General features: G+C 43.6%; 2 protein-coding genes across 2 annotated transcripts; one reads left to right on the top strand and one right to left on the bottom strand.

Annotated features, from left to right (window-relative positions):
- Positions 1-935: 935 nt before the first annotated feature.
- Positions 936-1,900, top strand: LOC114233851 (olfactory receptor 1D2-like). The gene is given in 2 exon segments (XM_028155086.2): positions 936-1,446; positions 1,449-1,900. Coding segments are annotated over 2 exon segments (936 nt in total). The 5' UTR covers positions 936-962.
- A 7,714-nt stretch (positions 1,901-9,614) lies between these two features.
- On the bottom strand, positions 9,615-10,574 carry LOC103291852 (olfactory receptor 3A2). The gene has a single exon (XM_008147954.3). It carries the CDS (start codon positions 10,560-10,562, stop codon positions 9,615-9,617), a length of 948 nt encoding a protein of 315 aa, XP_008146176.2. The 5' UTR covers positions 10,563-10,574.
- Between the last annotated feature and the right edge of the window lie 5,742 nt (positions 10,575-16,316).

The following is a 16,316-nucleotide window of genomic DNA, read 5'->3' as shown; positions in this document are numbered from 1 at the left end:
GGATAGTGTAAGAGAGAAACATTGATTGGCTGCCTCCTGCATATCCTTTCCTAGGGATCAAGGCTGGAATGTGCCCTGATCAGCAATTGAACTGGCCACCTTTCAGTGCATGGGAGGATTCCAAGCCTGAGCCACACCTGCCAGGGTTAATTTGTACTTCATAATCCCTTCACCTTTTCTTAATCACTGCACTATACAACTTACTGTGAGCACCATTCCTTTTAGATCTATTCATTGTGGGAATGGCCACATTACTGGAATCCCTTTTTATTTCAAACAAGAGGCCCAGTGCACAAAATTCATGCATGGGTAGGGTCCCTAGGCCTGGCTGGTGATCAGGGCCAATCAGGACCTTCCAGCTGCCGACCTGGGCCTCCCTTCCCCAGCTGCTGCTGTCGACCAGGGCCTTCCTTTGTTCCCCACCACCCTCTGATGGTCAGTGCACGTCCTGCCCCCTGGTGGTCAGTGCACATCATAATGAGCAATCAGTCTCCGAGTCTAACTCCCACGGGGACAATTTGAATATTAGGCTTTTATATATATAGATGGCATTTCAGTTGATTGTCTTAAGTTTACCAGATATATCATTCTATCAGCAAATAAGGATAATTTTTCTTTTCCCATCCAATATTTTTATTGTTTTTCTTTTGTCCAATTGCATAATACCCATTGCCCATAATATTCATTTAAAAAATCTATATACTGCCATACTTTAACATACAAATCTTTAAGTACTTCAAAAGTATTATTAGATGATAGGATTTTAAATAAGACAAGGCATTGTTTCTATACTGAGTATGCTGGAATGATTAAGTTGCAGACAGCTTTCTTTGTTATTACTTTGTTACTTATGTTTTAAAAATTTTGCCTAAGACATTTTTAATGCTAAAAACATAGATGATTTTGCTTATCTGAATGTCCTTAATCAACTCAGTACACTTAGTAAATGTTTGTTGGTGCTAATGTTGCAGACAATTGGGGAAATGCATGGAGGCAACCAGAGTGGGGTCTCAGGTTTCATGCTCCTGGGGATCTCAGAGAGTCCTGAAGACCAGCAGGTCCTGTTTTGGATGTTCCTGTTCATGTACCTGGTCACTGTGGTAGGAAATTGGCTCGTCATCCTAGCCATTGGTTCTGATGTGCACCTGCACACTCCCATGTACTTATTCTTGGCCAACCTCTCCTTCACTGACCTCTTCTTTGTCACTAGCACAGTCCCCAAGATCCTGGTGAACCTTCAGTCCCCGAACAAAGACATTTCTTACACAGGATGTCTGACACAACTCCACTTCCTGGTCTTCTTGGTGACCCTTGATAACTTCATCCTAGCAACAATGGCATATGACCACTACATGGTCATCTGCCATCCCCTTCACTATGTCACAGCCATGAGCCCTAGGCTCTGTATTTTGCTCCTCTCTTTCTGTTGGGTGATCTCTTTTCTTTATGTTTCTTCCTCACCCTCCTCATGAGCAGGGTGACCTTCTGTGGATCTCAAAAGATCCCCTACATCTTCTGTGAGATGTATGTCTTGCTGAGGCTTGCATGTTCCAACACCCAAGTCATTCACACAGGGCAGATGGTCTTGGGCTGCTTCTTCTTCTTTACCTCCTTAGGGATCATAATTATGTCCTATGCCTGGATTGTCAGATCCATCCTCCAAATACCATCAGCCTCTAGCAAGTACAAAGCCTTCTCCACATGTGCCTCCCATCTAGCTGTGGTCACCCTCTTCTATGGAACACTTTGTATGGTATATCTAAAGGACTCAGTGGCCACAGTGATGTATGCTGTGGTCACCCCCATGATGAACCCTTTTATCTACAGCTTGAGGAACAAGGACATGCATGCAGCTCTGCGAATACTCCTCCTAGTCAAAGCCTACCGGATGTTGACATAAGGATAATTTTGAATAGGACATTAAAGTGAAGACTTGGAATATCCTCTACCATGTGCAGGGCATTATCCTATGTGGGTTACAGGAGTGATTAAGACATAGTTTCAGCTCAGAATGATCTCATATATCTGTGATGGAAAAAAAAAAAAAGACATGTATGTGTTACTCAAAGTACCCCAGACCTCACCAGCATTGGCAATAAGTAAAGTCTCACCAACACTAATATTAGAAGTTTTCAGGATCAAATCCTTCCATTTGCCTGACCAAAGGACCACAATCTCATCTGCATATAACTGGATATATCCAGTTATAGCCTAGGGAGGTCACTTGTGTCCTCTAACACCCATACACTCATGCTCCTGAGCTCTGACTGGCCTTCTCTAAGGTGCCCACTGCTTATAAGCCTTTTGGAGGAGACACCTTGCACTACCCTCATTGTAAGTGTTCAGAGCATTGTAAGTGTTCTGCCCAGCTCCTGACATTCTGGTAGGCAAAGCTCCCAGTACTTCAATCTGACCCAGAGTCTCTCTGGACAAAAACCCTCCAATTCAGGTAAAATGAAGAAAAGTTCTCTCCTTTGTTCTGGGTTCATTTTTGTCTCTTGGGCCTTAAACAATACTGACTGTGCCTTTCTCCTTCTTATAGTTTCCTGTCAAAGACCCTATCCCTGGAGAGCCCATCCTATTTTCTATTACTGTGGCTCCTCACTCCACTGCCATTCTTCACTCAAAACAAAACTCTTAAGAATATCAACACACATTCCTGAACAGGAGTAGTGGTGAGTGCAAGGACAGAAAAAAGGCCTTTATTTTTCTTTGCTGTGACCTTCCACAATTTATGAGAAGCACCTGCTAATTAAACCCTACAATTATTAGCTCCTCTGATTCAAATAGCCCATCTGTTCAAACTGCAGGGCAATGTAAGCTATTCTCAAGGCTACATTCCTGCATACACCTCCTTCCTGCTGTTTTTACAACTCAGGGATAATTCCCACCAAGAAGTCTCTAGTTAGTAGAATGTTCCCTTCCTTCCTCCCCTTCAAACAAGCCTCTTTTGAACTCTTTATAACGTTTACTCTAGGCATCTTCCTAGAACATTTGCCAAGACTATCTCCTGAAAAACAAACAAACTCACCTTTAACCCCAAATACTCTTCCCTTCCTTGTCACCTAGCATCAGGAGCCATTACCCTTTAAAAGGGGAAGCTGCTTTTCGTTTCCTGCCTTATATTAATTATCAGTACTTTGCCCTTTCCCTCTGTGAAATGTAAAATAAACTTCATCTCTTCTTTTAGCTGTGAATTCTTTCACAGCCTGTGTCACTGGCCAAAACCCTACCAGTGAATGGAGTAGGCAGGGAGAAGGTAAATGGGAGACCCAACCTCTACTTAGGTTCAACCTGCTCTGTAATATGCAATGGCTCAAAAGGGGATAGTAACTGATGAGAAGATGAGTCATTGGGTGGTAGCGATTTGGAAGAGAGCAATTCTTTACAAATAAGTCAGGGGAGCCAGCACTGACCTAGACTTTAGGACAGTTGAACTGATCAGAAGTTCATATCATTCCATTGATAATGACTGAATGCCTATTACGGGCCTCTAATTGGGTTACAAATGTGAATTATATCACTATGGACGGGAAGAAGACCACTTTAATGTCAGGTTATGGTCTGGGCAGGAGGGTTGGGAGCATAAAGTAGGAAAGCCAAGCCTGCCTTGTCAGTGATGGAGGATTCAGGGAAGTCTTCCTTAAGGTGGTGACAGCTGAGCTAAGATTAACGCACGCTGATGAGTCAAGCAGGAAAAGTGGCTAGGGGAAAATAAGATCACTCCCAGAGGGGAGGAGGCATGGTGTAGAGGGGATACTCCCATTGGCTGTGGACAGCTCTCCCCATCCCTAGAGTGTTTGTGGAAGTCACCTCACCAGTCTAAGCATCCTTTTCTTCTCTGAAAACTTTGGAAAATAGCATTGTGTAAATTGGGAGGGGGTAGCTGTGAGGATTAGATGAGAGAATGTGTGTGACAAGAGCAGAGGGTGTGACCCATAGTCAGTGTAGTTGTTATTATGCAGAACAACTGGACAAAAAGGCAGTGAGTTGTAAACACCTTGATGCATACAAGGACTGTCCCAGCTGAGTGTAGCTGGTGACCAAGCCGGAGCAAGCCTGTGTCTGAGGAGGACATAGTGGAGTACAGGCCACCAACGCCTTGTTGAAGAGCTTGGAATATATTGTGTAGGCTAGAAGATACCATTGAATGTTTACTATTTTTAAGTTTTATTGTTTTTATTAAACCAACAATACGAATTACTGTAGAAATATTCAAGTAAAAATAAGCCAAAAACAATTAGCTGTATTTAAATTTTGATCTTGGCTAAACATATGTTTTTTCAGAATGAATTCAAATTGTTTTAAAACTTGTTTTGTTTTTTTACACAATAATGTCTACGTTGGTAAATACTCAGCTATGTTACTACTTAATGCCTATGCAGTATTTCAGTGTGCAATTCAATAAATATATCAGAATTCATTTAACACGCTTCCCAATATTCAGTAATTAGTTGCTTACAGTATTTTTTTCCCATTGTTTGCAACAGTGTGGTAATGAATGTCTTTGTTTTGTTAGATTACATGATTGTTTCCTTAAGCGAAATTGATGAAGTGAACTTGCTGGACCAAAAGTTTTTATTATTCAGAGCTTTGGTACATTTTTCAAAAACAAACTTCTACAAATCCAGCCCTACACTTTCACCAGGAGAGAGACACAAGCTGTGGTTTTTGTTTTGTTTGGGTTTATTTGCCTGTTGAAGTTCAGAAAGGAGAAAAAGCTGTAGGAACTCTCAAGTGCAATAGACAAAAGCAAAAGTAACATTATTCATTTTTAGCAACATAGTGCTAGTTAACATTCTACTAAAAATAGGGGTATTTTTTCTCTCTTTCATATCATCAGGAAAATAGCTGCCTGGAAGTTAATTCAACGTTCCAACATACACTCAGAAATGGGAGCAGTCCTTTGTGAGCTGTCTCCCTGCTATTACAGGCTAACTGCTCTGTCTCTTTCTCTCACTCTCCCACTGCTCTAATTTAATTGATAACATCCAGAATTTTTTCCTTGTCACTAGTATAAAGAATCTCATTAAACTCACTGAAGTCACATGTCCACATACAACCATCATCACTGTGGCCAGGCCAGTGAGATGTGCCGATTCCTCCCCCCTCTGGGGCCCTGAACCACACTCCGCAGAACCACCTGGATATGGAAATTGGCAGCTGTTAGAAAGGGGGAAATAGAAGTCATGTCCACCACAGGCCATTGTCAAATAAAAATATTGACTTCTGGTTTCCACTCTGACATATAAGAGCTTGGAAGTTCTTACTCTCATCTTTACAATAAGAAAAAAGATAAACAATCCAAAAAACAGAAACTCTTTCAGATCATTGAAGTCACATGGCTATGAAATTAACCTTTGCTGCTGCATGTTAGAGAGTGGGAATTTTTGAGCATGCTTTCTCCTATTCGACTTGGCCATAAATCCCAGCTGCAACTAACAAAATAGCCTTACAAGATAGATCACTGTCAACTTTCCTGATAACGGGATGCAGTTACTTACTCCACCAGGCACCAGGACCCTGTAAATGACATGTTGACATAACCTAAGAAAAACTACTTTGTTTTAAATTGTTTGCTCTGAAAAAACAAGAGGTAGTGAATGGGTTTAAGTATGGTCGGACACAAAGGGTCAGGGCTGCTCTCTGGGCTTTCGGCGTGGAGAGAGAGCAGTCAGACAGCCGGTTATTAAAAGGCTCCCTAAATTTTAATTTGGTCTGGACTCCAGTGGTCATTTACTCACGTTCGCTCCACAACACTGCAAACCACTGAGATTTAGGGCTCTGTTAACACAATACAATCTAGCCTATCTTCCTGATAAGGTGGAAAACATCTTTACCACACAAAGTGAGACACAAGATCAAAGAGCATGATAAGAAAAAACAGATTTGATCACATAAAAATGTAACACATCTATTTGGCAAAACGCAAATCACATTGGAACAAATAGCAAGATAGAGAAAACATTTGCAAGTGTCATGGCAAAAAAAAAAAAAAAAAAGATATCCTAACAATTGAAATTTTCTAACAAAGAATCCAATGAAAAGGAGCACAAAAGCTCTCAAACTGCAATGCCAAAAGAAGAAATTTGCTTACAAATATTTGAAAAGTGTGCCTCAGTTGTGTGAAGCATCTCTCTCCCTCTCTCCCCCCTCTCTCTCTCTTCCTCCTGTCCCCTCTCTCTACATGTCCTCAGGTGAGGAGTTAAAAACATTTTTAAGTATATATAGCCATTTCTCAACCTTCTGATCATAAAAATTAAAGATATTTATTTATAGCAACTGTTGACGGTACTATCATAACCTAGTGGATGTACAAATTAGTGCAAAAGTTTTGTTAAGTAAGAGGACAGTATATAGGTGTGTTCATGTATATATCATAGTTTATATTTGCATTTTAAAAATCTCTCAAAGTGTTTCCTAGGAATGAATCCTAGGTAAATAATTATAGAAATTTGGAAAGATCTCTTTGTAAAGATAGTCATCACAGCACTGTTTGTTATTACAAAATAATAGGAAACCCACATTATAGCAATAGAAGTTGGATTAAGTGAATAAGGTTTATGCATACAATGCTATATTGTGCTACCATTAAAACAGAAAAAGGATGATTCTAGTCTTTGTCATGTAAAAGGTTATATTCCATAATGTGTGGGGAAAATAAAAAGCAGTTCACAGAACAGTAATGGTTTTCAGGATGTGGAATATGCATGCCATATATGTGTAAAATCTCTGGAGGAATAAACATAAAGTTCTTAAAAGAGTTAATTCTGAATAATGGCCTTTGTGGTACAGTGACACTTGGATCCAAATGTCAAAAGACACTTGTCTTTTTACTTCCTACTTGACCAAATTTTATAGTCTGAATGTTTCCACTATCAGATATAACATTTCTAAATACTAGTTAACTAGAGATATTTACAATTGGGGGATGCAAAGAGTGAAATGCAGAGGAAATATACTTGTTAACGAAGCTCTTTGGTCTTGGAGGAGAGGTAGAACATAGGAAACAATTTCCAAGGAAAGCACCCTTAAGAGTTAGGATGAATGTTCAGGGGGAAGCATGCCAAGGCCTGGGGGGTAATAGATTACCCTTTGGGGTAATAGGTAAGATGAGTCAGCGGGGCAGTACTAAATGCTCAGAGGCTAATGAAGTGGTGAAAATGGTAGTGGTAATGCTCCCGAAATATTGTCTGGGTTCCGCCCTAGGAAACAGTTCATCCAGAATACTGTAACCAAAGGCAGTTCAATGTGAAGAACCATGGAGAGATGACCTGCTCCCGGGTCCTTCTGGAGTAGGTAGAAACAAGCCCGCCCACAGAAAGGAAGTCTCCAAGGTCACAGAGCAGCGGTTACAGCCCATATGCCTGGTTTTCCTTCACGAGAATGTTGCCTGTGAGCGAGCTCATTCTCTCCAACCCCACAGTGTCTGCAGGACCAAGAGTCAGGAAGGCGACACACTTCCCCTCTGCTCATTAGACTGTGTGGGCAGGCACTGCCCGCAAAGGCAGGAGGCTGGTGACTTGGATGGCCCAGGGGGGCTGTGCAGGATAAGCCCACACCAAACACATCTTCCCTCCCTCTCCCCATCCGTCAGTCCTCCCCTGACTTTCTAAGGTTGTCAGCTAGCCAGAGGAAGGACTTCCCAGACAACTTTGCATCATTATTCCTTTGGTAAAACTTAAAACATTTTTTTTCCTTCTGAAAAGGTAAAAACAATAACAATAATATCAAATGTGTTATTTGTTACATGGCCACAGTATGAATTTTGTCCTTATCTCCCATCCCTGCTCATTCTGCATTTTCTCCACGTCCATCTTTGACCTCAACATTTCTCAGTCATCTTGCTTGATGCTCCTAATTCTCCCATCTTTCCTCATCTCCCATTTTCTCATGTCCTTGGCACTGGTTTAAAACAGCTTTTTGCTATTTTCTATCCTTCTTTCTGGGTTCAGCCCTAGGAAACAGTTCATCCCTTTTGCTCACCATCCTGTCTCATCCCTCCCTATATCCTCACATCTCATCCTCATGCCTCCACACCCAATTCTGTCCCACTGCCCACTCTCATGTCTTTTTCCCCATCCCATTTCAGCTCATTCTTCCAGTTCCTTGGCTCCAAGAAGAGATCACAGAGCAGATGAGCTCCAGGTGTAGCCATGGAACAGTTTTATGAGTGATACAGCTGAGGGACATCACAGTAGAACTGCCAGGACAGGGTAAGTAGCCTTCTAATGGAGGCTGGAGAAGAGACCCAAATCAGGAATGGATGAGCTGAGGCTGGATGAACACCAAGAAGGGGAAATTCTCTGGCTGGAACTGCACTTTTGTACTACTCCTGAAAGTACATTCAGAAAGAAGCATCACTCCCAGGGACTATATCGTGGATATTTTCTGAACTAGGAGGTTTGGGAGAGAAAAGTAAGACTTTGGAGGAGAAGGTTATGTTGGACATTCTACATCGAAAATTCTAAGGATTTGGTTGGAGAATAAATGCTTTACTCTTTCAAAGGCTTTACCATATATGTGAGGAAGATGTCTCAATAAGAGAGAAAAATAGGGCAGAGGATGGAGATGAAGCATACCTTTTTTGACCTGAAGATATGTCATTTATGTGTTAATGTAGCTTTTATTTAATAGGCGATTTTCCTCTCTAGTCTCTACCTGTCCCCTAGATATCGTACAGGGTTTTTATGTTAGTCAAGAAAAGGAACTGATTTTCTTGGAGGTGAAAGGTGAACAGAATAGATTATTCCTTGGCACTGGTTTAAAATAGCTTTTTGCACCCTGATCTGGAAGGAATCTCACATTTCCCATGAAAAGAAAACTTCACAGTTCTATTCTTGGCAATTAGGGCTCTGATTAAGCAAATAATTCTTCCTTGCTGCCCAGAACTACCTGGCTTTCAAAGCGGCAACTCTTCATGGAAAGTGAGCATAGCCAAAACAAAGGTAGCAACTTGCCAGGGGGACGTGCTGGGCATATCATAACCTCATATCCCCTTATCTACTTGTCTTTCTCTATAGCATGAATCACGACGTGATCTATCATATATGCTGCTTATTTATTTCATTTCTTTGCTTTTCCTTCATTAGAAAGTGAACTGCAAGATTAAAAACATAAAAGAAAAAAAGAATGTGAGTTGCATGAGTGTGGAGACTTTTGTCTATTTTGTTCACCTGTGCCCTAGAGAAGCATTTGCATCATAGAAGCAATTCAATAAATATTATTGTATGAATAAATTATGTAGGGTTTCTTTTTTTTTTTTTTAAATATATTTTATTGATTTTTCACAGAGAGAAAGGGAGAGGGATAGAGAGCTAGAAACATCGATGAGAGAGACACATCGACCAGCTGCCTCCTGCACAACCCCCACCGGAGATGTGCCCGCAACCAATGTACATGCCCTTGACCGGAATCGAACCTGGGACCTTTCAGTCCGCAGGCCGACGCTCTATCCACTGAGCCAAACCGGTTTCAGCTGTAGGGTTTCTTTTCACAGCACACAAAATTTTCCAACATGAGGATCTATAAATGAATCATTCATAATCATTTCATCAGGTTCCTGACTTCAAGGGAAATTTTCCTCAACCCAAAAAAGGCAGAAAAGGAGAAACTCAGGTCACCAACCACCTCCTCACAAATACCCGCCACAGGGCACCCTGCACATCAGGGTTTCTAAGGCTGTAGATAAGGGGGTTCAGCATGGGGTTGATAACTGTGTTGAAAATCCCAACCCCTTTATCCTTGTCTGAAGCCTCCTCTGTACCCAGACGCATGTAGTTGAAGATGCCAGTTCCATAGAAGAGGCAAACCACAGTGAGATGGGAGCCACATGTGAAGAAGGCTTTCTTCCTGCCCTCCACTGAGCGGATTCGTAGAACTGCAGCTGCCACGTGGACATAGGAGGTGACAATGAGAGCCAAGGGTGTACCTGCCATTATGAAACCAACAGCAAAGAGCAGCAGCTCATTGAGTTGGGTGTTGGAGCAAGAGAGCGGGAAGAGCTGTGGGAGGTCACAGTAGAAGTGATTGACCTCATTGGGACCACAGAAGTTGAGTGTAGTTAGGGCAATAGTATGGATCAGTGCATTGGTGAGGGCACAGGCCCAGGACACAGCCACCAATATCCACTGCACTGAATGGCTCATGCGGGCGCTGTAGGTGAGGGGCCGGCAGATGGCCAGGAATCGGTCATAGGCCATGGCTGTCAACAGGAAGCAGTCCACACCAGCCAGAAGGTAGAAGAAAAATAGTTGGGAGAGGCAGGCTCCATAGGAAATTGTGCGCTTGTGGGACAGGAGGCGACCCAACATTGCAGGAACAGTGACGGTGATACATCCAACATCTAGAACTGATAGGTTCCCCAGGAAGAAGTACATGGGGGTGTGGAGTTTAGGCTCCACGAAGATGGCAGCCAGGATGCTGAGGTTGCCCCCAACTGTGAGCAGGTAGGCAAAGAGGAAAAGTACAAAGACCAGAGACTGCAACTTCTCTGTTTCAATGAGGCCCAGCAGAATGAACTCAGTAACAGCAGTCCCATTGGTTGCAGCTTCTGGATCCATGAGTCCCTGTAAGGGAATGTCCCAGGTGTGGAAGCATCAGTCCACCTAATGTATTTACTCAACATAAATGTTTTGAAGGACCTATGTTCACAACTCCCTGATAAGTTCCCAGTGCTTCAGCTGATGATTTCACACTCCCCACTACCTCACTCACTGACCTCCCACCACCTCAAAGCCTCTATCCTACTCTCAGCTGAGATGCCCCAAACCTCCATCACCTGTCCCTCCCATACTTTCTTTATTGAAAGGGCCAGAATACTTGGGAAAATACATTAAGAAAAAAGCAGGCTTTCTCTTTGATGTACTAAGATTAAGATGGAATTTTCCCCATTTTACTCTGAGGGATTAGCCCAATCCAATAAGCATATTTCAAAATAAAAACGAATGATATTTCTAGTAAAACTATAAGCCATTTAATAATATAATCTAGGTTTCCAGGCTTTTATAAATAGTGAAGATGAAGCAAAGATATGGCAAGAATCATGGAAATGAACCCCATGATTGTGGACATCAGAGACTCTAGCCAAGTATATTTCCCCAAGTTAAGGGACATACTCTAAAATATAAATTCAAAATCCCCCAGTCAATAAATTGCCAGTATTCTTGTTGTTAATTAGATTTTGAATAACAGCTTAATTTTAAATGATTTGTTCTTTTTATAGTATCTGCTACCTGCCTCTGAAATGAAAATTGCAACATGACCTATGGGTGGCTGCTGCTAGGGGCAGTTAGTTTTCTGCATTGCACAGCCACTACCCTCCACTTGTCCTTGCCTCGGGCATGGTATATTGACCAATAGCTCTAAGGAGAGGTCCCCACATGAAGTAAGCACATACGTAGAGCCAGATGGAGCTAAGTTCTTCAGCTTGTATAATAAACTCCTGGTCAAAATATATTTATGTGCCTTTACTGCCCATGGAATAAGCAGAGCTAGAGCTTCACTAAGAGTGATGTTATTCCCTGGCAGAGAACACACTGGCATCAGAGGATGGAGTCTGGTGACTGTAAACAAAGAGAAAGTGTGATGAGGACCTGAGCTCACATGGATAAAAAGTTGGATGCGGTGAACTCTAAAATAGTCTTAAAATTCCAAGTGCACATACTTTGTGAGATTGGGAGTGGGGTCATTCTAAGGGGTAATCACCTTTTCTAAAACTGATAATAAGTGCTTTACAAATTGACAAATCAATAGATGCATAACAGCTCGTAACATATATTATATTAAAGAATAATTAACTACTCTCCATTTTCCCTTTTGAATCCATTTTAACACAAGCATTAGATTATGACCTGTGATTTGTTACCTCTTTACTCATACTGTTTTCTCTACCTGGAACCGTTTCCCTCCAACTCCACATGGCCAAGTGTATGAAGATTTGACTCAAATACTGGCTGCTGAATGAATTCTTTTTTTTTTTTTAAGTCTCCATCTCTAAAGGATCCCTAACTCTCTCTCTCTCTCTCTCTCTCTCTCTCTCTCTCTCTCTCTCTCTCTCAATCTCGCTCTCTCCCTCTCTCTCTCCATCTCTCTCTCTCTCTCTCTCTCTCTCTCTCTCTCTCTCTCTCCCTCCCTCTCTCTCTCCATCTCGCTCTCTCAGCTACCACAATACATTATTTCATGGAACTTATTGCTGTTTACCTTCTAGCTAAGTCACTTCTCTAAAAAGCATATCTGCTCTACTTCTCTGGAGACTGATTCTGTTTTCCAATAGCAGTACTTACCACAATGCTTCACACATAGTAGGTACTCAATATTTCTTAAATAAATAAATGATGGTTCAAGTGTTTATAGGATTTTAGAGAAGGAGAGCTCTAAAATGAGCTGGAGTTGTCATGGAAGACTTTGTGACATATTGAATTTGCTGGAGACTTTTATGCATTAGTCTGATGGAGGGGAGGGGAGGGGCAAGTGCAGGATGCAAGGTTGCTGCAGGGACTAACTACTGCTTTCCTTAGTTTTGATGGAACAAGCAGGAAATGTAGCAATTCACACACTGATAAGTTTATTTTCATGTAAATCACCCAAAAGAATAAGGCTGTTAGGAAGGTGAAACCTTCCAGACAAGTAAGTTATAGTCAGGGATAGAAGAACAACAAAACAGCTGCTGCCAACCCTCAGGTGGCCAGAGGTACAACTTACCTGAAATCAGTGGGATTCTGAGATGACCTCCAATCATCCAGTGACATCCAGAGGGTCTGACAGGGTCACCATGATGCCCTACATGAGGAGCCCTCCTGTATGACCACTCTCGGAGCCTTGTAATGAGCCCCAGGTTCTCCTCACCGCGCTAAGACAGCTCCCTACTCTGGACCTCCACCTGTTCCTCCCAGTGATGAAAAGGCTCCACAAGGCCTGTGACTGGAGTGAAGGTTCTAGGCTGCCTGAGGAAGTCGTCCTGGCAGTGAACTAGACTCAGGGAGCCCCTTCACACTGTCCCCTAAGAGTAATAGAGAGCAGGTGGCTTCATCCAGGAAAGGGGGGCATGGGCAAAGGGGCCAGAGAGGAACCAGGACCTCTGTGTTGTCATCCCAGATCTTTCCCTAAAAAGGCTTCCCTTTTTTAGGGGCATCAGTTGGGTTTGAGCTGATGCCAACAGAAGAGCAAAGGAAGGATCCCTGAGAATACTCACCCTGACATGAGCATAGAAGCCAGTGGGTTTCCTTCAGGGAAGAAGATGGTGAGCTGTGCAGACTCAGTTATCTACTCAGAAAATGAGGAGCTGCCAGCATATAAAAGAAAATGAGGAAAAACAAGCTGACAGCTTCTCTATCCAAGGTCTATTTTCACTGGGTGTTATCCTCTTGGGAGTCCTCAGAAATTAGCCCTCCCAGGAAAGAGGGGAGAGCTAGGGAGAGATACAAGTTGTTTTGTAAACAACTCAAGCCCTTCATAAATAGAGCAACAATGTCTTACACCAGTGGTCGGCAAACTGCGGCTCGCAAGCCACATGCGGCTCTTTGGCTCCTTGAGTGTGGCTCTTTCACAAATTCCACAGCCTGGGCAAGTCTATTTTGAAGAAGTGGCGTTAGAAGAAGTTTAAGTTTAAAAAATTTGGCTCTCAAAAGAAATTCCAATCATTGTACTGTTGATATTTGGCTCTGTTGACTAATGAGTTTGCTGACCACTGTCTTACACCTTCTGGTAGTGAGATTTTCTTTAAAAAGGCCTTATCTCTGCCCTGGCCTTATGGCAGGGAGTTGGGGCAGGTGATATAAATTCCACTTAATGGTGGGTTGCTGAGGCCTACAGGACTTGCCCATGTCCTTAAAGTCACCCAGCAAACTAGAGGTGTAATTGAGATTAGATACAGCTTTCCTAATTGAGGGGTTTTCTTTCCCAGAGGCCAGCCCCAAGCAGGTGCCTTTGAGCAGAAACAACCTCATTCCCAAACTTGCCTTAGCCCTGGGATGAGGAGGAGGCCCCAGAAGAGAGACAAGAGGGAGAAGCTTTCTCCAAACCCACTTTTCTAATGAGTTTTCAGGAGTGTGGTGCTTTCCCCCTCAGGGCCTTGTTAGTGGGGGCTACTGGGACTATGCCTTGGGGCACGTGTAATGGTTCTGGAAGTGGTGATAAAGAGCTATACCTACTAGAAGGACCTTAGGGATGCTGCCTACCAATATGATTATCTAGGCCAGGCCCTTGAAAATGGAAAGCCCTGGTGAAGGTCATAGAGTAACAAACAGAAGATGTGTGAAGTGGACACATGTGTTCCCCCGACCCATATACCCACCAGTAACTACTCACCCAACACCCCATCCCCCAAGAGATAGTGCTGTCTCTTCTCCCAGCAGAGAAGCCTGATGCAGGAAGAAAAGCACTGTAGACAGACCTGCTCCTCTGGTTACTAGTTGTTTGACTGTGTGCAAGCTGTTGCACCTTTCGGGGACTCAGTTTCCTCATCTGTAAAATGAGCATGTCTTCTATCACAGGTTATTAGTGAAGATTATTAATGAACTAAGACTCATTAAGCTGCTAGTAGAGGTTCAACAGTACATGAACATACCAATTGATAACATTTATGAGTGCTTGTTACAGACATGGGAGTGTAGTCAGAACCTTACAACCTGGAATCTGTATCTGTTCTCAAAATTCTATGAAGGAGATTAGAGCAGACAGAACCAATGTTCTGACTCAGTTCTTGCTCGGCCCTTCTGATTTCAGCCCTGGCTGGACTGGAGAGTTCCCTGTAGGTTTCTGCTTAATATGAGCTGACAGAGTGTAGTCTCTTCCTTGGAATCCTCTAATATCATGAACAATGGGACGAGGAGGCTCACTATGTCTGATCACATGTGGAGCTCAGAGGGGAGAGGACAACTTGAAAGTAGGAGACAGGAGACAGTGGATAATGCCGCACTGCCTCTTCACCAGGCAACTCTGAGAGGCATTCTATATGCTCTAGCACAATCCAGTCTCTGCTGTCCACAGCATGGACCTTGGTAATGACCCTCAGTCAGGGGTACTTCTTCCTTCTTTGTGTCACTCTCTTCATAGCCTCAGTCTTGCTCCCTGGGACCACCTCCCAAATAAACAAACTTGCTCTTGCTCCCTGAGATGACTTCCCGTTTAAACTGCATATGCATCTTTTCTTGGGCTCTGCTTTGGTGGGAGCCCAAGTCTGACAGTTGGCCATGGGATAGCCCTAGGAAGCACATTCTCCAGCTGAAATTCTGGAACTGGACCATTCACAACTGCTTGGGGTAAGTGGGGCTACATTAGTAATTAGGCCCTAGCATAATTACTGTGACTTGTTTGTGGTAGGTTGTGATGAGGTACAGGTGGAAGGCGAAACACTAGGTTATGTGTTAGCTCTAGCACACTATTGTTATGAGAAACACTAGTGTCCCAGTGCACGGGTTTGTGCACATTGAAAGGAAATTAATTAGAAGGTGGCAGGGAGGGTGGGACTGGGCGAGAAGGGCTGAGCAGGCCCTGGAGCCAACCTCCTGCAGTCCCTCCCCAGCTGGCTGCACCTGAGGCAGCATACAGCTCAAAGGGCATCTGTGGAGTGAGTGGGGTCCCTGGCCCTGGCCTGCGGGGATTGGGCCAAAACTGGCTCTGCAACATCTCCTGAGGGGTTCCAGAGTGAGAGAGGGCACTGTAAAGTTGCTATTGCTCAGCAGCTCCTGCGTTGAGTGTCTGCCCCTTGGTGGTAAGTACGCGTCATACCTATTGTCCGGTCAGATGGACGGTCGGTCGGAGAGTTGCTTAGCCTTCTATATATATAGACTAGAGGCCCGGTGCATGAATTCATGCATGGGTGGGCTCTCTCAGCCTGGCCTACAATTGAGGCCAATTGGGGCCAATAAGGACCAGTTGGGGAGGAGGGACTGCAAGAGGTTGGCCCACCACAGGAGGTTGGCTGTGGCAATGCATTGACCACCAGGGGGCAGCTCCTGTGTGGAGCATCTGCCCACTGGTGGTCAGTGTGTGTCATAGTGACCAGTTGACTGGTCGTTCATCACTTAGGCTTTTATATATAGACTAGAGGCCCAGTGCATGAAATTCGTGCACTTGGGGGGGGGTGTCCCTCAGCCCAGCCTGCATCCTCTCCAATCTGGGACATCCCTCTCACAATCCAGGACTGCTTGCTCCCAACCGCTCGCCTGCCTACCTGCCTGATTACCCCTAACTGCTTCTGCCTGCAAGCCTGATCACCCCTTAACCATTCCCCTGCCAGCCTGGTCGACGCCTAACTGCTCCCCTGCCAGCCCGATTGCCCTTAACTGCCTTCCCCTGCCAGCCTGATCACCCCT

The sequence above is a fragment of the Eptesicus fuscus genome, chromosome 20, assembly GCF_027574615.1.
Source record: "Eptesicus fuscus isolate TK198812 chromosome 20, DD_ASM_mEF_20220401, whole genome shotgun sequence".
Classification (NCBI taxonomy): Eukaryota; Metazoa; Chordata; class Mammalia; order Chiroptera; family Vespertilionidae; genus Eptesicus; species Eptesicus fuscus.
This window is presented reverse-complemented; position numbering and strand designations above follow the sequence as displayed.

Coding starts and splice junctions, on each gene's coding strand:
- LOC103291852 (XM_008147954.3), bottom strand. CDS start 10,562: ATGGATCCAGAAGCTGCAACCAATGGGACTGCTGTTACTGAGTTCATT.